We start from the raw sequence: 23,402 nt of genomic DNA, 5'->3' as shown, positions 1-23,402 counted from the left end.
GGGGTCATGTGGCCTGGAGAAAAAGGGGGAGGGGAGCCCGGACTCCTGGGTTCCCTCTTAGGGAGTGGGGTCCGCGGGGGGGGGCACACATCAGAGGGGTGAGGGCGGAACCAGCCCCGTGCCTCAGTTTCCCCAGCCCTTGAGCAGAGGAGGGGGACCCCAAAGTGGGGTGGGACATCCCCCCAGCTGTGGCAGACGGCTAGGGCCCCCAATGATGGGGGAAGTTCAGGGGTCCTCAAAAGGGGCGGGGGTTCCCCATTGATGGGAGGGAACCCCCTCTAATCTGGGACCCCCAAGATGGGGACGAGGCAGATAACCCATATATGGAAGACGGAGCTGAGCACCCCAAAAAAAGGAGCAGGGACCCCCCCTATGTAAGGAAGGGGCGGGGCCCCAAAAGAGAGGAGGGGGCGCTGACCCACTTTTATGGGAAGGGGGAGGCAGGGTCTTCATAGAGGGGGTGTGAACCCCCAGATATGGGAGGGGGTCGGGAACGGGGATCCCCATATACGGGGGAGGAGTGGGAACCCCCTCCCCGGAGCTGGTGGGAACTGTCATATATGGAAGGAAAGGGGTTCAGGGACCCAATTATAGGGAGGGGGCGGGGCCCAAAAAGGAGCGGGGACGCCATATATGGGAAGGGTTGACAACTCCGGACACCAAAGCTGGGGGCGAAGCGGGGGGAATCCCCATATATGGGCGGAGGTCCTATATATGGGGTGGAGCCCCTTCCATACATGGGGAGAACAGCGATCCCCATATATGGGGAAGGGGCCCCCAGAACTGAGGGCACCCCATACATAGGGAGGGAGCAGGGAGAATATCCCCTATATGGGGGAACCCAAAACTGGGGGCTTGGCCCGGACCCCCATCTATGGGGGCGGGGTAGGGCCCCCTATATAGAGGGGAGGGGCGGGGATAGGGATACCCATATATGGGACACGGGTGGGAGGGACACCCCATATATGGGGGAGGGGTGGGGCCAGGGATCCCCCCCATGTGGAACAGGAGTGGGAACCCCCTATATGGACCCCGAAACTGGGAGTGGAGATCCCATATATGGAGGCGGGGACCCCATTTGTGGGAGGGGGGGGCCCCAAAAAGGGGGCGGGGCCAGGGACCCCGAAGCTGGGGGAGGAGGGTACACCCCATATATGGGGCGTGGCCCCCATGTACGGGAGAGGGGTCCCCAAAAAGGGGGTGGAGCGGGGGGGGGTTCCGGGGGGTCCCCTTTGTCCTGCCCGCGGCCGCGGCGCTGGGGGGGGGACTACGTTTCCCATCGTGCCCCGCGCCCCGCCCCGCGCCCCCCCGCGGGGGAGGGAGCCGGTGCCATTGTGCTGGCAGCCGCCGCGGGTGCGGAGCGGAGCGGAGCGGGCGCGGCCGCGTGTAAATCAATGGGGAAGCCCCGGCGGCCGCATCGATCCGGGGCGGCCTGAGCTGGGAGCCCCCGGGCGGCCCCGCCCGGCCCAGCCCGGCCCGGCCCCGCCGTTCCCCCGCCGCGTAAGTGCCATCGATTTCCTATCGCCGCGGCGGGCGGGCGGGGGAAGGGACGGGGCCAGGGAGGAGGGGATGGAGGGATGGAGACAGGGCGCGGGGAGAGAGCGAGCGGGGGGAGATGGAGACAGGGGGATGGAGGGATCGGGATGCAGGGATGGAGAGAGGGAGAAGGCAGAGAGCCGGAGACGGGGATGATGGAGGGATGGAGACAGCGGGGGATGGAGAGGGGAGATAAAGCGATGAAGACAGATCAAAAGGAGAGGGGGAGAGAAACAGGAGGAGAGATGGAGGCAGCGCGAAGGGAGAGAAAGAATGCCAGGGAGATGGAGGGAGAGAAACAAGGGGAAATGGAGGGATGGAGAGAGGGGGGATGGAGGCAGCATGAAGGTGGAGAGCGGGGGAGATGGAGGGAGAGAAACCAGAGGGGAGATGGAGGGATGGAGACAGCAGGGATAGGAGGGGAGGGAGGGATGGAGGCAGCAGGCAGAGCCGGGGCTGGCAGAGAAGATAGAGGGATGGAGACAGGGCAAAAGGAGCGCTGAGGAAGGAGAAGAGGATGGCAGGGGGAAGAGGGGAGATGAAGGGATGGAGACAGCGGGAGGAATGGAGAAGGGGGAGACAGGGAGGTGCAGGGATGGAGACCAGGGCTGATGGAGACGGAGGGATGGCAAATGGAGGAGAGAGGGACCGGGGATGGGGAAGACAGAGGGATGGAGATGAACTGGAGAAGGCGCAGCAGGGGGAGGCGGAGAGAGGGAGCAAGGCAGCGGGGATGCAGGAGACATGCAGGCAAGGGGCGGCTGAGCGGGGGAGCGCAACAGAGGGGGAGACAGAGGGAGAAGGAGCCGAAGAGGCAGCAGCAGCAGCGCAGGAGCAGAGGAGGAGGGAGGGAGGAGGGAGGGGGCGGGGAGAGAGAGGGGGATTGGGGATGAGCAATGTAGTGCTGGGATGGAGGGAGGGGATGGGGGAGGGAGGGATGGATGGGGCTATGGGAATGGATGGATAGATGGAAGGATGAATGGATGGAAGGAAGGAGGGAGGGAGGGAGGGAGGTTATGAGGGATGGATAATGGGTGGATGGAGGGAGGGATGTGGGCTATGGGGATGGCTGGACGGGTAAAGCTCTGAGGACAGATGGATAAAGCTATTGAAATGGATGGATGAGAGCGATGAGGATGTCTGGCTGGTTGGATGGATGCTTGGGTCCTACAGGGATGGCTGAATGGGTGATGAGGATGGAGCTGATAGACACCATCTGACAGAGTCACCACAGTGGGTGGGTGTGCGGAGGGGCCAAGCTGGGTGCCCGGGGGGTCTCTGTGCTGCCCTCCTCTCCTGCCGTGGGGGCAGCAGCTCAGCTGGGGGTGGGGCTGACATGGAGAAGGAGAGCAAGGGGATGTGTGCCCCTCCTCTGGGCAGGGACCAGATAGAAGGATGGAGAGAACAAGGCAGGTGGGGAAGGAAGGATGGAGGCAGAGGCCCTGCAGTCTACCTCTCTGTCACCTCCAGCACTCATTCCCCTCACTTCCAGGCAGAGAACAGGGGCCAGGAGCCCGGACACCTGGATCCCAACCCCCTTCAGGAGGGGGGCGAGGTAGAGGAGGGGGTCCGGGAGCCCAGACACTTGGGTCTCAGGGCATTTCTCCGTCTGACCAGAAGGGAGCGCCAGGCTGCAAGCAGTGTTGTGGGACTCTGCGTTGTGGTTCGGCCTGTCGGGTTGTGTAAGAGCCACAGTGTGTTTGTGATGTGAGAGGCGGGTAGAGGAGGGGACACACACGCATGCTGCATCCTGCCAGCTTCACACACAGCCTGCTGCGCAAGGCCTACGCAACCATGCAGCACCCCCTGTGACACAGCACACATGTCTTGACACCAAACAAGGAACACAACTGTATGCAAGTCATGGCCACACAACTACACACCAGTCATGGTGACACGCAGCCATACACGCCTCATGGTTACATTCAACCGCATGTAAGTTCTAGGAGGCAACTCATGGCCATACAACCACACACATACTGGTTACAGTCACACACCTTATAACTACACACAACAACACACTAGTTATGGCCATGCAACCACAGGCAATTCATGATCACATGCTTTTCACACAACCAAACAACCAACAACTCATGGCCAAGCACAACCACATGCTAGTCTGGCCACACAACCACACACAACTGATAATCATGCATAATTTCACTGTTTACACACAACTCACGGCTAACACAACCACATGGAATTCACAGTCATACACAATTCACACAACTGCACATACCACATAGGCACACAACCACACACAAGTCATTGTCACACACACTTCACACAGCCACACACAACTCATGGCCATATAACCACACACAACTAACAAGTCATGGCCATGCACACACACACACCCTACTCATAGCTATACAACCACATGCAGTTTATGGTCACACCTTGACACACAACTTATAGGCATACACTGTTGCGAACAGTTCACACACACCTTGTGACTACACAACCACATGCAATTCACAGTCACACACTTCACACAACCGTACACACCACGCGGCTACACAGAACCACACAAAAGGTATGGCTACACGTAATTTACAGTCAGATGCACACACTTCATATAACCACACAACTCATGGGCACGCACAACTGCACACCATCCATGATCATATCTTCCTACACAACTTATAGCTACTCACAACTGCAAACATACAAGTCACGCCTGCACAACCACACCCAGTTCATGGTCACACATGCTTCACATAACCACATAAGTCATGGCTATACAACAGCAGAAAATTTATGGTCACACCTTCAAACACAGCCACACACAACTTATCACCATGCACAACTGCAAACAGTCCAAACACACCTTGTGTCTACACAACCATAGTCACACATGATTCACACAGCTACACACACCACATGGCCACACAACCACACACAACCTCTTAGTTGTGTGTATATGGGCTCCCACATATACACACAAAGACAACACAGTCTGCACAACACTCTGAGGTCAACAACACACACCCTGGGACGTGTGCCCCAACCTATGGAGAGAGGATGCAAAATTGACTACGCATCTCTCTCCGGGGTGTACACACTCCTTGATGAGCTTAACTGCTACACAGCCACACAGCTACACACTCCTAGCATACAGCCACTGTATACACAAACTCACACACCAGCACATTCTGACACATAAGCACACCCCCAACAATACACACACACACACCAACACCCACAAGCATTACGCAAAGCCACCAACACTCACCGTCAACACTACATAAACACCCCCTCACCCATCAACTCTACAAACACACACCAACACTCACCCACACCCACCAACACTACACACAGTCACCAATGCTCATGTATGCCCACCACCATCACCACACACACAGTCACACCCAATACTACACACACACCAACGCTCGTACACCCACCATTACCACACAGACACAAATCACACCCACCAACACTACACACACTCAATGCTCATGTACACTCATCATTATGCATATTGACACAATCATACCCAACACTACATGCACTCACCAATACTCATGAACACCCACCACCACTACACACTTGACAATCACACCCACCAATACTACATACAGTCTCCAACGCTCATGTACACCTAACTACTACACATACTGATACAATCACACCCAAAACTACATACACTCACCAACGCATGTACACCCCCCACATACTGACACAATCACACCCAACACTACATACACTCGCCAACGCTCATGTACACCCCCACCACCACACACACACACACACTGACACAATCACACTCACCAACACAATGCATACACAGCAACACTGTACTCCCTATCCCATATGCAACTACACTTGATCTGAGCCTTCAAGAGGCTGAGAAGCGATACACACACACTGCCCCATATCCCCCAACCCTCAACTATGCCCCCAACATGCCCCACTACCAACACACAACACCCCCAACCAACACTACACACTTCCTGCACCACTCTCTGACACCCGCTCTGACACTAACACCCCTCCTTCCTGACACTACCCTTGGATCTGCCCTGGCTCTGTGGTAAATTATTTGCATATGCAAACTAATGGGTGGACCTCCCCACAAGCCCCTCCCCTCCCCCCTCTCTACCCTGTCATGGCCCAGAAATTCAGGGCTCACTGGAAGGTGCAAATGATATGCAAACAAGCACCCCAATATGCAAATGAGCACCCCATGTGCATTATGGGAAGAGAGCCCCCCCCAGTTCCCCCTGCTGGGGTAGAAGCAATCACAACCCCCCCCATAGCCCCTCCCCCCGGCTCCCCTCCTCCACTTGAGCCTGTGTGAGTCTCCTAATAAATATGCAGCTCAAGCTAATTATGCCGCCTGCTGCTTAATGAGGCCATTTGCATCTCCGGGCTGCTCTGCAGAGGGGGTGGGGGAGGGGCAGCCCCTCCCCACCCCCCATCCTGGTGGGAGCCCCCCTCCCCCCCACCCAGCTGGGCTGGCTCGGAGGCCCAGCCTCATTTGCAATGCAAATTTTTCCCATGTGTTGGGGGGGGTGGGGAATGATCTGCAATGTAAATGAGCCCAGGCCTTGTCAGCTCCCAGCAGCCTCTGCTTCTTGAGAGGCAGGGAGGCCTCTGCTTCCTCCCCCAAGCCCTCTGTCAGCCAGGGGCTGGATCTGGGGTGGCGTCCCTGGGTAGGCCCTGGGCTTCCCTCCCCCCTCCTTAACTCTCCCCACTCCTCACCCTCCACAGGGTCTCGGCTCCCACGCTGAGATGATCCCTCCGTGCTCCTCCCGCCTCCATCGCCATGGACACCCCCTCTAACTCGGCCTCCTCCTCTTCCTCCACCCCCGGCGTTGGCCCACCTGGCCATGGGCAGGATGCCCGGCCCCCTCAGGACCCCGCCACCAAAGAACCCCCCCTCCCAGATGCCCCCGCCTCCCCGCCTGCCCCTGCCGAGCCCCTGAGGCCCAGTCCCGCTGGCCTCCCAGCGGCCATTTTGTCTGCCCCGCTACTCCCAGCAGGCTTCGGCATAACGGTGCCGAACCCCTCCCTTGCAACACCCCCCGGAGACACCGCCGAAGAGGAGAGAGATGATGATGCTGATGAGGAGGAAGATGAGGAAGACAGAGGCAGAACGGCTTATCTGCTCTTCTCCCCTGATGGCTCGGCCTACGTCTTTGCAGACAGCCACGTTCTCTTACCAAAGGGCTACCCCGGCGCCACGGCAACCCTGCCGGTGACCACCCTCCACGTCCAACATGGCGGCTCCAACCAAGGCTTTATGTCTGTTGACCAAATGTCCCAGAATACCTCAGCGCCGGGCGAGCAGCTCCCACCCGGCGCCTTCCGCAGCTACCGACTAGCCGGGGCCTCCGCTCCCACCACCCCTGCCAAAAACTTTTCCACCGAACCCAAAGATGCCGCTGCCGACATGGAGGGGGAAGCCAAAGCTGGGCCAGATGGAGAACCAACGCGGCCTTCCATGTGGCTGTGCCTGGTTTGCCGCCTCTCCTTCCGCCGGGGCTGCTCGTTGGCGATCCATGCCCGCTCAGCCCATGGGGCACGGCTGAGCCCCTGGGAGCGCCAGGCCCTGTTGCGAGGGGCTCCTGCTGCATTCCAGGGCACCACCCTCGGCTTCCTTGAACCAAATATCACCACCGGCGGTGCGGACCTCAGCGCTGGAATGTTTTCTGGATGGGTGAATGTAAAAGAGGAGGAGGAGGAGGAGGAGGAAGAGAGCGGCCCCCCTGGAGGACACAAGCCACCCCATGCCAAAGATTTGAGGGCTGGAGGCGCAGCCTGGGCTGTTGTGGGGAAGGAAGAGGAGACCCATGAAGAGGAGGAGGAGGAGGAGGAAGAGGAGGCTGAAGGCCGGAAGGAAGATAAGGATGGACTGAGGCCTCTCCTAGACCAAAGTTCCTATGGCCAAAGCCCAGCCAGGTGCACGGATGTCCTCAAAGTGCCACCGCTGGGGACAGCCAACAAGGTCAACATTGGGTTGGCCAACAGTGAGGTCAAGGATGAGTTCAGTGGCATTGCCAGCGCTGGGTTGGCCAACGAAGGTTTGGCCAATGAAGGCGCCAACATTGGGCTGGCCAACGAAGATGCCAGCATTGGACTGGCCAATGAAGACACCAGTGTCGGGTTAGGCAGTGACAGGGCCAACCCCAACGCTGGCACAGTTGCCATTGGCTTTGGGGATGACTACACTGCCCTGGCTTACCCCGGCCTGGCCCTGTCCAGTCAGATGTCATTGCTCCATTCTCGCAACTCTTGCAAGACCCTCAAGTGTCCCAAGTGCAACTGGCATTACAAGTATCAGCAGACCTTGGACGTTCACATGAAGGAGAAACACCCAGAGAGCAACAGCCACTGCGCCTATTGCAGTGCTGGTGGCCCCCACCCACGGCTTGCCCGAGGCGAGAGCTACAACTGTGGCTACAAGCCTTACCGTTGCGAGGCCTGCAATTATTCCACCACCACCAAGGGAAACCTCAGCATCCACATGCAGTCCGACAAGCACCTCGCCAACCTCCAGGGCTACCAGGCCAATGTTGGGGGCGGGTCCCAGGTGGGGCCCCCGCCCACCCCGCCTGCCCCTGTCCCACCCACCCTGGATGAGAAGGAGGCCAAGGGCAAGAGCTCCTGGCAGTGCAAAGTCTGTAGCTATGAGACCAGCATCTCCCGCAACTTGCGCATCCACATGACCTCGGAAAAGCATATGCAGAATGTCCTGCTGCTCCACCAAGGGCTGCCCCTGGCTCTGCCTGGGCTTTTGGGGCAGCCTGGCGGGGGCGGGGGAGGGAGCAAACAGAATGAGCTCTTCCAGTTCTATGGGACCCAGGCACTGGGCCAGCCCCACCCTCATCATGGCCACCTCCACCAAGGAGCCCCTGGCGCTGCCTCTGGACTGCGTGGTGACCCACCACTGGAGGCCTCTCACCTGCTACTGAATGGCTTCCAGACGCTTGGCTCAGCCGGGAGGAAGGGGCCAGTGTCAGCACCGGGTAAGGGGCTGCCTCATGCCCAGTCTTTCCTTCTCTTTCCCTTCTTCCCCATCAGCCTCTGGCTTTCCTGGCTGCTGGTCAACATTGGGTTGGCCAATGGATGAAGGTCAACCTTGGATTGGTCAACAGAGGAATCCCAGTGTTGGGCTGGCCAACTGTAGGGTTCTTCATTGGCTCCCTCCTGGCTCCACCCCTTCTCCCATCCCATCTGATGCCCCACAATGCCCTTCCCTTCCCCACAGCTCCTCCTCTCCCCAACGCTCCACCCTATCCAAGGATTCCCCCGTCTGCTTCCCATTCCGGGGTGGCTGAATCCCAGGGATTAGTGGGGCTGAGATTGGAGGGTGATGACACCAAAGGGAGGCTGGACCCCATACTGTGGGGGGACTGGGAATGGGGCAGGGGGGGAATTGGACCCTAGGCTGCGGGGGGGACTGGGAATGGGACAATCTTTATTGCACCGAGTGGAACGAGCATCTTCCCTTCTCTCTGTTACTTCCCTGCCCCAATTTTCTCAATCTCTACCTTCCCTTCTCTTCCTCCATCTGTTTTTTGTTCTTCTCCTTTGCCCCTTTCTCCTTCCTTTCTTCCACCTTCTACTCCACTTCCCTAATTTTACTTGGCCTCATCCCTTTTCTGTTTCCTCTCTTCTCTTCCTTTTTTTCCCTTTTCTCCTGCCTTCATTCTCCCATTCTTCTCTTCTGCTTTTCTTTCTCTATCGCTCCATCGTTTTCTGTCTTGTTTCCCATTTCTTTCTTGTCCCCCATCCCTCTGCCTGTCCTGACTCCTGCTGGCTCTGCTCTCCTCCTCTTTCATTCCTCTTGGTCTCTGCCCTCTTCCTTATTCCACCTCTCCCCAACTCTCCTCTTCTCATTCCCTCTATTTCTTCCTTTTCCTTCTCTTTCTGCCTTCCCTCTCTTCTTTGTTATATTCCTTCTCTCTCTACTTGTGCCCAATTTTCTGATTCCCTGTCTTTCCTCCTCTTGACTTGTCCCTTTGTCTTCTTTCTCTTCTTTGTCTTATTCCTTCTTTCTCTATTCCTGTCTTCTCATTCCCTCTTTCTTCCTCTTTTTCTATCCTCTTTTTTCCTTTTCTTGTTCCTTCTCTTCTCCCTTTTCTCTTTTCTTTCCATTCCTTCTTCCCCTCATTCTTTCCTCTCTTTCTTTTTGTGCTTTTTTCCTTCATCTTGTTCCATCTCTATTTTTCTCCTTTCCTCTTCATTCCCTCTATTCATCCGCATTCTTTCGTTTTCTTGTACCTTTACTTTCTCCTCTCCTCCTTTTCCCTTTTGCTCTTTTTGTTCCTTCTCTCATTCCCTCTTTCTCCCTCCTGTCATTCTCCTTGTGTCTTCTTGCTCTTTTTTCCCTCATCTTATTCCCCCCTCTCTCTATCTTTCCCTTTTCTTTTTTACTCATTCCCTCTATTTGTATCTCTTCTTTCTTTTCTTATGGTCTTCTTTCTTGTTCCTTCACTTTCTCATCTTCTCCTCCTTTCTTTTCAATTCCTGTTTTTTCTCTCATATTTTTCCACTTTCGATCCTTTCTTTCTTATTCCCTCCATCTCCTTCCTTCTTTATCAATCCCTCTTTTTTCCATTTTCTCTCATTCTTTCTTCTTGTTCCTTCTCTTTCCCATTCCCTCTTAACTTCTTCTTTCTTATTCATTTTCTTCTGTCTTTTCTCTCTTCTTTCTTTCTTGGTCCCTCTTTCTCACTACTTTCTCTTTCCTTTCCTATTCCCTCCTTCTTTCTTCCTCGCTTGTCTTTTTCACTCCTTTTGTTTTCTTTTCTTGCTTTTCCCCCCTCTTTCTCATTACCTTTTTCTCTCTTCCTCTGATTGATTCTTTCTGTCTTCTCTCTTCTCCCCTCTATGTCCTCCCTCCTTCCTCTTTTTCTCATTCCCTCTATTTTCTCTGTTCTTCTTTCTTGTTCCTTCCTTCCTCTCTCATTCCCCTCTCACTGTTTTCTTCCTATTTTCTTCTCATCCTCCCTTCTCGTTCCTTCTTTATCCTTTCTTCTTCCCTTTCTCCTCCTCTCTCTCATTCCTTCTTCCTCTTCCCTTCCCATTATCTCCCTCATCTTTCCTTCTTGTTCCTTTGCTTCTTTTTCATTTCCTCTTTTTCTCTCTTCTTTCCCATTTTCTTTCCCTCTCCTTTCTTTTTCGTTCCATCCTCTTTTGTGTCTCACTTCCTTTTTTCTTCCTTGTCCCCTCTTTTGTCTCTCGTCCTCTCCTTCTCTCGTTCCTTGTCTTTCTCCCTCTTCTCATTTTCACCATCTTTTTTCCTTGTTCCTTCCCTCCTCCTCACTCTCTCATTTCTTTTTGTTCCTTCCCTCCTTTCTCTTCCTCACTCTCTCTCTCCTCCTTTTCCTTATTTCTTCTCTTCCCATTTTCTCCCTCATCCTTCCTGTTCCTTTTCTCCTGTCTCTCTGTTCTATTCCATCAATTTTCCCATCTTCTCCCTCATTCTCTCTCTGGTCCATTCTGGGATCCCCCTCTCCCTGACCCTTCAGGCCAAGTGCCCCCCACCCCAACCTCTGCCCCCGCCCCCACCCCCACACCAGGCCCGGCCCCAGCCCCCTCCTCAGGGGCCTGGGCCCGGCGCTTCGGGTGCCTGGTGTGTGGGCGCTTCGGGGCAGACAGCGTGGAGGAGCTGCTGGGCCACGCCACGGCCCCTCGCCGCCTGCCCGAGGCCGAGTGGAAGGAGGTGGCTGGGGACCTCCACCGCTGCCGCCTCTGCGCCTACGGCACCCAGCTCAAGGCCAACTTCCAGCTGCACCTCAAAACTGACAAGCATGCCCACAAGTACCAGCTGGCCGCTCACCTACGCGAGGGGGGCGGGGCCGGGGCGGAGCCCCCCCCCAGCCCGGCCCCTGGCCCCGGCCCCACGCCCCCGGCCCCACCACCACTGCACCTGCGCTGCAACCTCTGCGACTATGAGACCAACGGCAAGGACAAGATGCGCCTGCACGTGCGCGGGGCCGGGCACCAGGAGGCCGAGCGCGGGTACCAGGTGCCCGGGGGTGGGGCCAGGGTCCTGGAGAAGGGGAAGAGTTAGGGGAGGGGGCAGAGCCACAAGGGAATAGGGTGAGGCAGGAGGAGCAGGTGTCTTGGAGGTGGGGGCAGGGGGACCAGGTGCCCAGGTGTGGGACCAGGGTCAGGGTAAGGGGCTAGGGGAGGGATGGAACCACAATAGAGGGAGGGTGGTGAGAGGAGGTTGAGGGATGGATACCAGGTACCCAGGAACAGGGCCAGAGGGAGGAGCCAGGGGCAGGGGTGAAGCCACAAAGGGGAGGTGGCAGAAACAGGTGGTCAGGGCCAGGGGGAGTGGGTAGGACCCAGAGGAGGAAGAAGGGGAGAAGCCAGGGGAGAGGCAGCCTCACCAGGCAGGGACCAGGAGTGCAATTGGCCATGGGAAGGGGAGGAGCTACCCAGCAGGAGAGCCCAGGTACAAGGGGTCTGGGGCAGGACTGTACAGGAGCAAGTTGCCTTGGGCAGAGTCATGCTGAAGGGGTAATGCCCAAGAGCATGGGGCCAAGTGCTGGGTAATGATGGGCACAAGGGGAAAAGATGGAGGCAAGGGCAGCAGTGGGGGGGCATGGCTACCCAGAGAGGGTGGAGCCAAGGAGAAGGCTGGGGGAGGAGAAACCAAGGGTAGGTGGGAGGGAGGGAGCCTGGGGAGGGAAAGCATGGGTGCAAGGTACCGGGGGTGGGAGACGGGAACAGGGCCTAATGCCAGCATCTCTCCCCCCTCCTCCTTTCCCCCCCCGCCAGTTCCTGCTGGAGCTGGAGGCCGCAGCACCGGGCCCTGACCCCCCGCGCTTCCACTGCGGGCTCTGTGAGGCTTCTGCGCCCTCCCGCCTCGCCCTCCTGCGCCACCTCCGCTCCCCCCGGCACCGCCAGGCCTTGGCCCAGCGCCGGCCCCCCGACGATGGCCTCCAGGCCCATGTGCACCTAGCCCCAGCCCCGCTGCACCCCACCGGTATGGGCTTCAGGAGAGGGCAGGGGGCTGTGGGTCAGGAGTGAGGGGCACTGTTCCCCACCCCCTCCCACCACTGCCGTGGGACACATTCAAGCGCAAAGTGGCTGTGGGAAATGCTCTGCTCATAATAGATTATGACAGGCGCCGGGGCCTGTTGCCTGGCAACCGGCATGGAGAACAAGGGAGTGAAAAAATGCAGGGGAAAAGAGAGAGATTATCCCTCCTCCATCCCACCTCCTGGAGTGCCTGCGGATGGGGGAGTCCCGGGACCCTCCCCCACCCTGGCCTGGAGGCTGCGGGTCAGGAGTGAGGAGCATCTGTGGGGCAGGGGGTAGGGGTCTCTGCTCCACCCCCCCCAGCTCCCTCCTTCATGCCCCCAGGGAAGGACCTGACCTCAGAGCCACCACCCACAGAGAAGGAGGTGCCTGGCAAGGCCCCGCCCCCTGGTGAGTGACTCCGCCTCCATCCCCCATCCAGGACACCAGGGTCCCACCACCTGGTCCTTTCTCCTGTCACAATCAGGGAGGGGGCCCTCATGCCCTCTCCCCCTGGATGCCCAGGTTCCCCTGCCCCCTATATCAGAGCCCTGCTGCCCTGGCACCGGGCTCAGGTCCTAATTGCCCCTCCCCCCTCCCCCAGGAGTGGAGGAGGCGGAGCCCCAGCGCCTGGCGGGCGGGGAGACCTCCAGCACGGTGAGCGCCCGGTCGGGGGTGGGGCAAGGGTGGGAGGGGGTGGCGCTGACCTGAGGTGATCCCACCCCCATGGGAGTGGGGGAGTGGGTTGGCCTGGCACTTCCAGGAGCCAAGGGGGGGCTGGGTCCCACCCCAGACGCATGGGTTCACTTTCTCTGCCGCGCCCCGGACCCTCGGTTTCCTCCTCCATATCCTACCTCTGACTCCTGGGTCCCATTCCCCACCCCAGATACCAAAGTCCCCTTCCCTTCCCTTCCCCTCCCCACCCCCCGGGTTCCTCCTGTCTCCCCAGACATCTGGGTTTCTCCCTGCTGGTCTGACCCCCTCTCCCCCCTTGCTGCCCAGGTGTTTTGCTGCCCCTTCTGCAGCTTCGTGAGTGCAGCAAGCGAGGTGGTGCGGGTCCATGCCACTGAGCAGCATGGGCTGCAGCCCAACTATCGCTGCCCACTGTGCCAAGAGCAGCTGCCCGGGCGCCCGGGGCTGCGCCTCCACCTCGGCCACACCCACAGCGTCGTGCCCGAGTGCATGGAGCGACTCCTGTTGGTGGTGAGAGCCCCCAGCCTGGTGCCCTGCACTGCCCAGCAGGCCCATCACAGCACCTCCTGGCACTGGCCTAGGAGGGTGTCACGACCCTGCCCCACGGCCTCTTCTTCCTCCCCCACAGGCTGTCGCAGTTGAGCCAACCTTTGCCACCAAGGTCCTGCCTGCCCCAGCGCCCGTCCCTGAGCCGCAAGCTGCCCCTGAAGGAGAACCCAGCCCTGGAGGTGAGTGACCCCCTTGGGGGATGGCACAGGGATGTGGGGTGGGGTGTGGCCGGGATCCCCTGCATCCCATCACCCCCTAGTCCCACACTGGGGGATCAGGCACAGCTGGGATTCCTCATAGCATAGCACCCCCTAGTGTTTACCTGGGGGATGGAGAGAGACTGGGACCTCCAGCATCCCCCAGTGCCAGCTGGGAGGTAGAGCACAGCTGGGATTCCTCACAGCACAGTGCCCCCTAGCACCAGCCTAGGGGGCCCCCACCATCCCAGCACTCCCCCGTATCCCTATCCTGATGCCATCCTCTCTCCCGGCAGTGCCACCCACTGGAGACCCCGCCCCCACGGCGCCCCCACTGTCTGCCCCATCCCCACCTTCTCCTGCTGCCGACTTGCCCTCCCAGCCCCGCCCGGCTTCTCCCAGCCCCCCAAGGCCCGACGATAGTGAGGAGGAAGCTGCTGGGGTGCCCACCCCCACGGAGGAGGCACCAGTGGTGGTGCCAAGGGCCCCCGAGGCCACCTCAGACCCACGTCACCCTCTGTCCTACCGCAAAGCCACCAACTTCGCACTGGACAAGTTCCTGGACCCAGCCCGGCCTTTCAAGTGCACCGTGTGCAAGGAGTCCTTCACCCAAAAGAACATCCTCTTGGTCCACTATAACTCCGTGTCTCACCTGCACAAGATGAAGAAAGCCTCAGTGGAGCCTGGCACTCCTGGGGGGCCTCGAGGTGAGTCCGGCCCGCCCGGTGCCCCCCAGCCAGCATCGGATAAGCCCTACAAGTGTGCCACCTGTCGGGTGTCCTACAACCAGAGCTCCACCCTGGAGATCCACATGCGCTCGGTGCTCCACCAGACCCGCTCCCGTGTGGCCAAGGCCGAGGCGGCTGGGAGGGCTGAGGTGGGAGAGCCCGAGGGGCCCCTGGAGCCGCCAGCCGAGGCAGAAGCCCCCAAGGTGGCAGAGGCGGTGCCAGTGCCCTTTGCGGCGCCCCTCTTCTCACCCCCCCTGCTGCCGCCTTTCCCTGTGGTCCCAGAGTCCCTCCTTAAACTGCAGCAGCAGCAGCTCCTCCTGCCCTTCTACCTTCACGACCTCAAGGGGGCACCCAAGCTAGCCTTGGCTGCCACTCCTGCCCTCACCCTGCCAGCTCCAGCCCCGCCCCTGCTGCTGGGCCCCACCCCCAAGGAGGACCTGCCCCCAGCGCCCGGTCCAGTCAAGCAGGAAGCAGCAGCCGAGGAAGATGCCAATGGGGAAGATGCTAATGGGGCCGCCAAGGCCTTGCTAGAGAACTTTGGCTTTGAGCTGGTCATCCAATACAACGAGGGCAAGCATGGCACGGGGGTGGGGCCAGGAGGGGCAGGGCCACCGGCAGCAGCAGTGGCACCCCCAGTGACAGCGCCAGCACCGCAGCCGCCAGCTGAGAGGTTGCGGTGTGGGACCTGTGGGAAGCTCTTCTCCAACATGCTCATCCTCAAGACCCATGAGGAGCATGTCCACCGGCGCTTCCTGCCTTTTGAGGCCCTGAGCCGGTATGCCGCCCAGTTCCGCAAGAGCTACGACAGTCTGTACCCACCTGCTGAGGGCCCAGCGCCCACTGAGGCCCCGCCCCCTGCCACTGCCACCCCCTTGGACTTCCCGCCGCTCTGCCCGCCCTTCCTGATGCAGCCCATGGTGGTGCCACCAGCCGGGCCCAGCCCTGAGGTGGCTCCAACATGGGGCCTAGCTGAGGGGCGGTGGGTGCGGGGAGAAGAAGAGGAGGCTATGGCGGGGGCAGATGGGGCCCGTGGGACTGCCTCTAGCCGCCGCTTCTCCCGCACTAAATTCACTGAGTTCCAGTCCCAGGCCCTGCAGAGCTTCTTTGAGTCCAGCGCCTACCCTAAGGACGGCGAGGTGGAGCGTCTCTCAGCCCTCTTGGGCTTGGCCAACCGAGTGATCGTGGTGTGGTTCCAGAACGCCCGGCAGAAGGCTCGCAAGAGTGCAGCTGAGGCTGGGGTGGGAGCTGGAGCAGGAGCTGGGGGCCAACCCAGCTGCAAGAAATGTGGGGCTGCCTTCCGTTGCATCTTCGAGCTGGTGAAGCACCTCAAGAAGTGCTATGACAACCAGCCCCCAGTGGGCACCCATGAAGATGAGGAAGATGCTGGTGAGGAAGAGCAAGAGGAGCCTGAAGCAGAGGAAGAGCCTGAGCCACCACTCGGGGAGGAGGAGGAAGAGGAGATAGAAGAGGATGAGCGGGATCTGCCAGCAGGCACCGGAGACACTAAGGAAGATGGGCCAGCTGGGAATGATGCCCCTGAGTCGGCAGTTGAAGACTCCCCAGCACTTCCCGGCACCCACGGCTCCACCCTACCCACGCCACCAACACTGCTGCCTTTTGGGGATGGTTCCCGTGGCCCCTGTGGGCCCCTCAAGAGGAAGCATGAAGACGGAAGCCTGTCACCGGGCACAGGGAGCAGTGGGGAAGGGGAGTCCCCCCGGGACAAGCGCCTCCGCACCACCATCTTGCCCGAGCAGCTAGAGATCCTCTACCGCTGGTACCTGCAGGACTCCAACCCTACCCGCAAGATGCTGGACTGCATCTCTGAGGAGGTGGGGCTCAAGAAGCGTGTTGTCCAGGTCTGGTTCCAGAACACCCGGGCCCGGGAGCGCAAAGGACAGTTCCGCTGTAGCCCAGGTGCCACCAGCCCAGCCATCAAACCCACGCCGGTGAAGTTCAGCCCCACCCCTAGTGCTGGGACCCCCAGTCTTGGCTTGGGGGCCCTCCCCACAGCCCAGCTCCCTCCACCACCGTTGAAAGGGGAGCCAGAGGAGCCCGAAGCCTGCAGCCCATCCGGTGGGGAGCTGAGTGACTCCTCCTCCTCCTCCTCCTTGTCATCCTTGGGTGACCCAGAGTCGCCAGGTGGACGGGGGCGGGCAGTAGATGGAGGCACTGGGGCTGGGCCCGAGGCTCTGGGCCAACGCCGGTACCGGACCCAGATGTCCAGTTTGCAGCTGAAGATCATGAAGGCCTGCTATGAGGCCTACCGCACACCCACCATGCAGGAGTGCGAGATCTTGGGGGATGAGATTGGCTTGCCCAGGAGGGTCGTCCAGGTTTGGTTCCAGAACGCCCGAGCCAAGGAAAAGAAGGCCAAAGCAGCTACCGGGGAGGTGGGGGGCAGCACTGATGGGCCGGCTGAGCCGCGGGCAGCCTGCACAGTCTGCGACGTCAAATATGACTTCTATGTGTCTTGCCGGGGACACCTCTTCTCACGGGGGCACTTGGCCCAGCTCAAGGAGGCCGTGGCAGCCCAGCTGAAGAGCGAGAGCAAGGGCTTTGAGGGGCCTGCAGCCCCTGCCCCCACGCCAGCACCCTTCACCCCAGGTGAGTGGCCCAACAAGGACTGGTAAGTCGCAGTGCCCATAGGGAAGCTGGAGGGAGCATCACTGCCCACGGGGGGCAGGTTCAGAGCCCTGCTTCCCTGGTCTTCTCACCCCTCCTGGCTCCTTCCCCCTTCTCACCCCATCCCTGTCCCTCCCCCCCATGCCTCTGGCTCCTGCACCCCACCACACAGTGTCCTCCCCATCCTGCTTTTCCCTTCCCTCCCAGCATGTCCCAGGCATCTCCACTCACTTTCTGCCTCCTGACCCCCTCCAACCTGCCACTTTCTGTCTCCCGTGTCCCTCCCTCTCAGTCTCCCCAGTTCACACCCACCTCTGCATGCCCCCACCACCCTGCTGGGCGGGGGGGGAGGGGGTCTCTGCTGTGGTGGGGTGGCTGGGAGGCTCATGGACCCATTGAGTTGACTCCATCTTTTCTCCCCACCCCCAAGCAGGGTCCCCCACAGCTACGGCTGCCCTCTCGTCCTCTTCTGCTGCCCCCCTGGGCTCCACGCTGCCAGGACGGTCCTTACCTCAGCACCTAACACCTGAAGAGCCCCAGCTCACCCCCGCCCCAGACACAGCTCCAACAGCCTCCGGGGAGGCCAACGTCAAAGTCAAGGCAGGACTCGCCGAAGGAACCCACCCCAACATTGCACCTGTTGGGACTGGCCCAGATGCCCCTACTCCTGGAGCACCTGTGGCCATGGTGCCACTGCTGGGAGTCTCCGGTGCTGCCGGGCCTGACCCTGCCTCACCGGCTGTGGCTCTCAAAGCCCTCAAGGGAATGAAGCCAGCAGTCCCAGCACTCCTGGGAGCCCAGTTCCTCCCATTCCCAGTGCCAGCAGGCGGGACAGCACCGGCCTCACTCTTTGGTGGCCAGCTGCCTGGCGCCTACTTCCAGCAGCTTTACGGCATGAAGAAGGGGCTCTTCCCGGTGAACCCAGTCGTACCTCAGACTCTCATCGGCCTCCTGCCCCCCAGCCTCCTCCCGGCTCCCGAGCCCCCTGGCGTCTCTACGGTGGATGTGGCCCACCGGTACCTTTGCCGCCAGTGCAAGGCAGCTTTTGACGGTGAGGAGGCGGCCGTCGCCCACCAGGCAGGCTTCTGCTTCCTGGGTCGCCCGGCTCCAGCCCCGCTCCGCCTCTCAGTGTGCACCTACCACTGCCTGGCGTGCGAGGTGCTGGTAAGTGGGCGCGAGGCGCTGGGCGCCCACCTGCGCTCCAGCGCGCACCGCCGCAAAGCTGGCATGGCTGGGGGAAGCCCCCCTGGCCCCCCACCACCGCCCACCTCGGTATTTGCCAAAGAGGAAGCAAAATTACCTCACTCGGACCCCAGCCCGAAAAGGAACTCTACCTCGACCACACTTCTAGCTTTATGAACAGGATGATGGACCCCCTCCCCCTTCCTCCCCCCCTGCACTGGAGAGGGGAGGGGGGCAACTGGGAACTCCCTGCCCTCCCTTGCCCTGGGATAATGCCCACTGCCAGCTCCCCCAACTCTTCCCCTTTCCCAGAGCACCCAAAGGCACCCACAGGTGAGGCTCCTAGACATGGGGGGACACCTCCCCTCTGTATCCCGGCCCCCTTACCCCACCCATACCAACCACGCCAGGGAAGGGCTCTGCGTTGGCTCTCCTGACTCTTATGTGGCTTCCTCACATGCCCGTGACACATGCCCACCCCCACCCTGGAGTCTTCCGCCCCTTCCATATTTAATCCAGCTGCAGCTGCATCCCCTGGGCTCTCTGTCACTGTCCACATGGCCATCTGGGTCATGGATGTCCCCTCCTACACTAACCTTCCCCTGGCCAGCCTCCACTCCACCCCACTCAGACCTACCCTCTTGTAGCCAAACCTCCACCCTAGTCTGTGTCCCTCCCCCTGTGCCCAATGCACCCCACCAATCTACCTCCCCCACCCCGTTATTGCCTGCCCTGTCACCCACGCCCCGTACTGTGCTACCAACTGAGCAAGGCCAAAAAAAAGATGGACAGAACACAAGAAAAGAACTGCAAACAAGGGAGAGGAGCCCTCCCCTCCGCTTTCCCCTCCCAACCCCAGCATGCTTTGCCAGCCCCTGTCCCACCCTGTATAGAACTCATGGGGTTGTTGGATGGACAGCCAGACCCATGGATGGACAGTGGTTCAGACAACAACTCAACAGGGGAAGGCATAGGAGTGTCTGCTGTGCCCCAGCCTCCTTTCCCCTCCCCCCCCGCCCCACCTCTTTCCTCATTGCTAATGGCTCCTTTGAAAACCAACAAAAAATAACCGACAACCACCTCGCTTTACACCCCCGTTGACCTCCTGCCATGGTGCCAAGGGGAGGAATGGGACAACCGAGACTTCTCTTCAATGGCTTTAACTAAACACCCTCCCCCGAGTATCTCCTCGTCCTCCTCCCTCACCCGGCAGCCCATGTGGCAGCCACCCGTTCCTCATGCTCGCCAAAACCGAACCAGATGAAGACCACAGAAAGGAAAGCTAATAAAACTGTCTCTGAAATCCAAAGCTCTTTGAAATAAACCCAACTGCAACCAAAAAAAAAAAAAAAAAAAGGCAACACAAAAGGAGAGAGAAAAAAGAAAAAGAACAAAAAAAAAAAACGCAACATGAACAGTCACAAGAGATGAATAAAAAACCAACAAAGAAACAGCATAAACCAACATAAAAGCAATGAAAACCAACAGAAAACCCAACAAGTAAATCAATAGAACCCAACAGAAAATCCATCAAAACCCAACACCAAGCAACAGGAAACCCAAGAATCCAACAGGAAACCCAACAAAATTCCAACCGAACCCAACAGAGAGCCCACAGGAAATGCAACAAAACTCAACAGGAAACCCAACAGACCCTGCCCCCTCCCCGAAAAACCAACAGAAACACCAACAGAAAAAAAACCAACAAAAAAACAACTAAAAAGCCCCACAAAATAAACTAACCATGAACTGAAAGAACTAGAAAAAGTTAAAAAAAAAAAAACAACAAAAACTTGAAGGACTGTGAAAACAAATGTCAAAAAAGGGGGATTCTTTTCCTACCCGCTCCCATTGACATTTTTATTTCCCTTTTCTCGTTGGTTTTTAACAATGTTATTTTTGGGGATCCTCTCATCATCACTGATGATGTCTCCTAATGTTCCCTCCCCCCCGCTTCCCCAAAGACAGGAAAAAAGGATTAATTTATATGATGGAAAGTGGATCTGACCCCTCTCCCCACCCTTGACACTGCCGGGAAGGGGAGGAAATTCAGAAATAACCAAACGAACTATGAACTGGGCTGGAGAACTCAATAAAACTTGGGATTTCCCTCCCCCCCGCCCAGGTTTCAGCCCCACCTTCCAAAAGCCCCCACATCCTTTGAAAACCCCCCTCATCCCCAGGACTGACAGACTTTTGTTTGTTGTGTATTTAAAGAAAGAGAAAGTAAAACAAAAAAGAGGGGGGGAAAAGAAAAAAAAAGTTCCAAAAAAAGGAAATAAAATGGTATTTAAAAAAATGATAATAATTATAAGAAGAATAAGAATAAAGATTGACATGAACCGTGGGTCTCTGGGGGCAGGACCGGGAGGGGCAGTGGAGTTGGGGGATAAATGGAGGGGAAGAGAAAAGGTCCATGACAATGTGCAGAAGACATGAAGGTCACGAGGAGTTCCTTGGTGCGGGCTGTGTTCTGTTTCCATGCCCTGCCTCCCCACACATTGGACCCACCCCTTTGGAGTAGCCCCTATCTTCTCCCAGGTAAGTCACCTTCCTTTTTGTAGTTCTGACACCTTTCCAACTTGGCTCTGACCCTACAGCTCTAGGCCTGCCCCTTGCTCCATTGGCCCCACCCCTTGCCTTGTTGACCTTATTAGCCCCACCTCCTGAGCTTTTGGCCCCTCCCACCCCCTAGCTCCTCTCTTTTCATCCCTGGTTCTTCCCATATCATTAACATTGCTTCTTACACCACTGGCCTGACTCCTGTTCCATGCCATACCACCTACATCTTGGCTCCCCGCAGTTCTGGTCCTCCCCACCATCATGAGCTCCTCCCCTTTTTTGAGGTGTCTCCACCCACGTTCTCTGTCCCATAGCAGGGAGAATTGCTGGCTCCATTACTCATCTGTTCTTTCCCTCTTGCTAGGAAGAACAGTTGAGGCCAGGAAAAGGAAAAAAGGGAAGGTGAGGGAGATGGATGGGCCCAGTTAGCAAAAGGGTGGGATGGGGTGGGGATAGGATGCTAGGAGGGCTCAGTGGAGTAGGAGATAGAGGGATGATAGGAGAGTGGGTGGAGTTGGGGGTGATGGGAGCGGGTGGTAAGGGGTGAGGTGGGGCCAAGGAGGTGGGCCAGGCCCAGTAAGGTCTAGCAAGAATTAAGCAGGTGCGAATTGGTGGGGGAAGGGCTGGGTCAAAGGGCAGAAGGAGGAGGTAGCACTGGAAGGCCAGATGGACACCATTTTGGTGCGACTCATGAAAAATTAACCCACCTTCCCAATCAATCTCTTCCCACCCCTTCCTGACCCATGTCCCAACCTTTCTTGTGTTCCCACACTACCCTGGCCATACAGTTTCCACCCCACTACACCTGCCTTCTCTCCCACCCACTTCCCCTGTCAACCTAATCATTACCAAGGCACAGCATGGTGTTGCCTAAGCCAAGAACAAAAGAAGGAGGAAGGCATAAAGGAGTGAAAGAGGGAGATGATCTCTCCTGGTTCCTACGTGGATGTTACCCCACCCTCCCAACATCTGAACCTCCACAAGACCACACCCAATCCCACTTTGAGTTTATTAAAACTCTTGAACAAAACTCAGAACCAAGGGAAAATTGCAAATGTGGATCCTCCATCCCTCAAAAAACCCTCCAACAGGGAGGATGTTTTGTTCCAAATGGGGGTGAAAATTCCAATATGTTTTCCACAAAATGACATTTCTCGGTGTCAAAACAAAATGCCCAACTTGTTTTGAGTTGTGGGTGGAGGTAGTTGCTTAGCCCGTTATTTTCTGATGTGTTTGAAACTTGCCATAAAATTCAGTCAAAAGGAATTCATGTTGGGATCAACCCAATCTGTCACCTCCAAATATCCGCCTTTTAACACTTTTTTTTTTTTTACCTCCTTTGTTGTTCATTTCCAAAATGGGATTTTGTCAAAATCAATGCCATTCACACAAAAAACCCAGTTTTGACCAAAATCAAGTTTTTAGATCAAATATTGCCAACTCTACCTTTTCTGAGAGAGCTCACAACTACATACTCCTGGCCCAGAAATGGGATATTCCAGCTAACGATTCCACTCCACCCAGTCCTGCTCCTCTCATCATTTCATGAATTTTTCATTTTGAATTGGAACAAAACATGAAATTTCCAGCAAAATTGGTAGGGGAAAAAACCTAAGCACCCAAAAAAATGACAGCAAAAATAGATTTGAAGCCAAAAAGTGTTGATTTTGATACAGGCAAATGATCTTATTTCAACCCAATAAAAACATTCCCTTTCCATGATTACATTCATTTTTATTTTGACCTTTATAGCATATAGGAAAGATTTCATGTCTGGTATCTTAAATTTGTGTAAAGTCTATATAACATATATAATGAGTGTTAGAATAACGTAATTTTAATTATAACATAACATATGTAATGAAAATATATTCACCAATGAATAACCTATACAGTATATATATAGTGTTAAATAGAATATATATGGTCTATATAACTTGTTATACTCTCTAACGCTATATATGTATTCTATATAACTTGCTATATTCATGATGATGAATTTTACACACCCTGTGGTAAATATATACATATAAATTAAATCGTGTCTGTATGTGTGCATGTGTGTGTACACACACACACACACTTAATACATGAATATATATAAACAAAATATATAAATGATGTGTATTATATATACATATACATACACATACATATTAATATAATGTATATATAATACACATATTTAACAATGTATGAATATGCATACATACATGTGTGTATGCATACATAAACTCGTCAGGGAGAATATAGCAAGTTATCTATAATATTTAAAATAAGAATACATATGAATGTAGACGCAGCTGGATGGATTTCTTTTTGACAAAAAAATTAAGGTTTTTGA

The 23,402-nt window shown here is 56.9% G+C and overlaps 1 protein-coding gene across 2 annotated transcripts; it reads left to right on the top strand.

Moving 5' to 3' along the window:
* Positions 1 to 1,322: 1,322 nt before the first annotated feature.
* On the top strand, positions 1,323 to 20,838 carry ZFHX2 (zinc finger homeobox 2). Of its 2 annotated transcripts, none has more exons than XM_059730455.1 (10): positions 1,323 to 1,500; positions 6,253 to 8,510; positions 11,019 to 11,518; positions 12,280 to 12,487; positions 12,868 to 12,933; positions 13,127 to 13,179; positions 13,525 to 13,725; positions 13,844 to 13,943; positions 14,258 to 17,296; positions 17,748 to 20,838. In XM_059730455.1, the coding sequence occupies exons 2-10, from the start codon at positions 6,308 to 6,310 to the stop codon at positions 18,671 to 18,673; spliced, it is 7,296 nt and encodes a 2,431-aa protein (XP_059586438.1). In that variant the 5' UTR covers positions 1,323 to 1,500; positions 6,253 to 6,307; the 3' UTR covers positions 18,674 to 20,838. The 2 variants fall into 2 exon arrangements, with proteins under 2 accessions (XP_059586438.1, XP_059586437.1); XM_059730454.1 differs by having other exon boundaries at positions 17,745 to 20,838.
* The last annotated feature ends 2,564 nt before the right edge of the window (positions 20,839 to 23,402 follow it).

The sequence above is a fragment of the Alligator mississippiensis genome, chromosome 7, assembly GCF_030867095.1.
Source record: "Alligator mississippiensis isolate rAllMis1 chromosome 7, rAllMis1, whole genome shotgun sequence".
Classification (NCBI taxonomy): domain Eukaryota; kingdom Metazoa; phylum Chordata; order Crocodylia; family Alligatoridae; genus Alligator; species Alligator mississippiensis.
Note: the sequence above shows the minus strand (reverse complement) of the source record. Positions and strands in the feature narration are given on the sequence as shown.

What these genes read in the sequence shown, in the direction of transcription:
- ZFHX2 (XM_059730454.1), top strand. Translation starts at nt 6,308, where the DNA reads ATGGACACCCCCTCTAACTCGGCCTCCTCCTCTTCCTCCACCCCCGGC. An exon ending in GGGGCCAGTGTCAGCACCGG is followed by an intron (nt 8,511 to 11,018) that starts GTAAGGGGCTGC and finishes CTGACCCTTCAG; the next exon opens with GCCAAGTGCCCCCCACCCCA. An exon ending in AGGAGAACCCAGCCCTGGAG is followed by an intron (nt 13,944 to 14,257) that starts GTGAGTGACCCC and finishes CTCTCCCGGCAG; the next exon opens with TGCCACCCACTGGAGACCCC.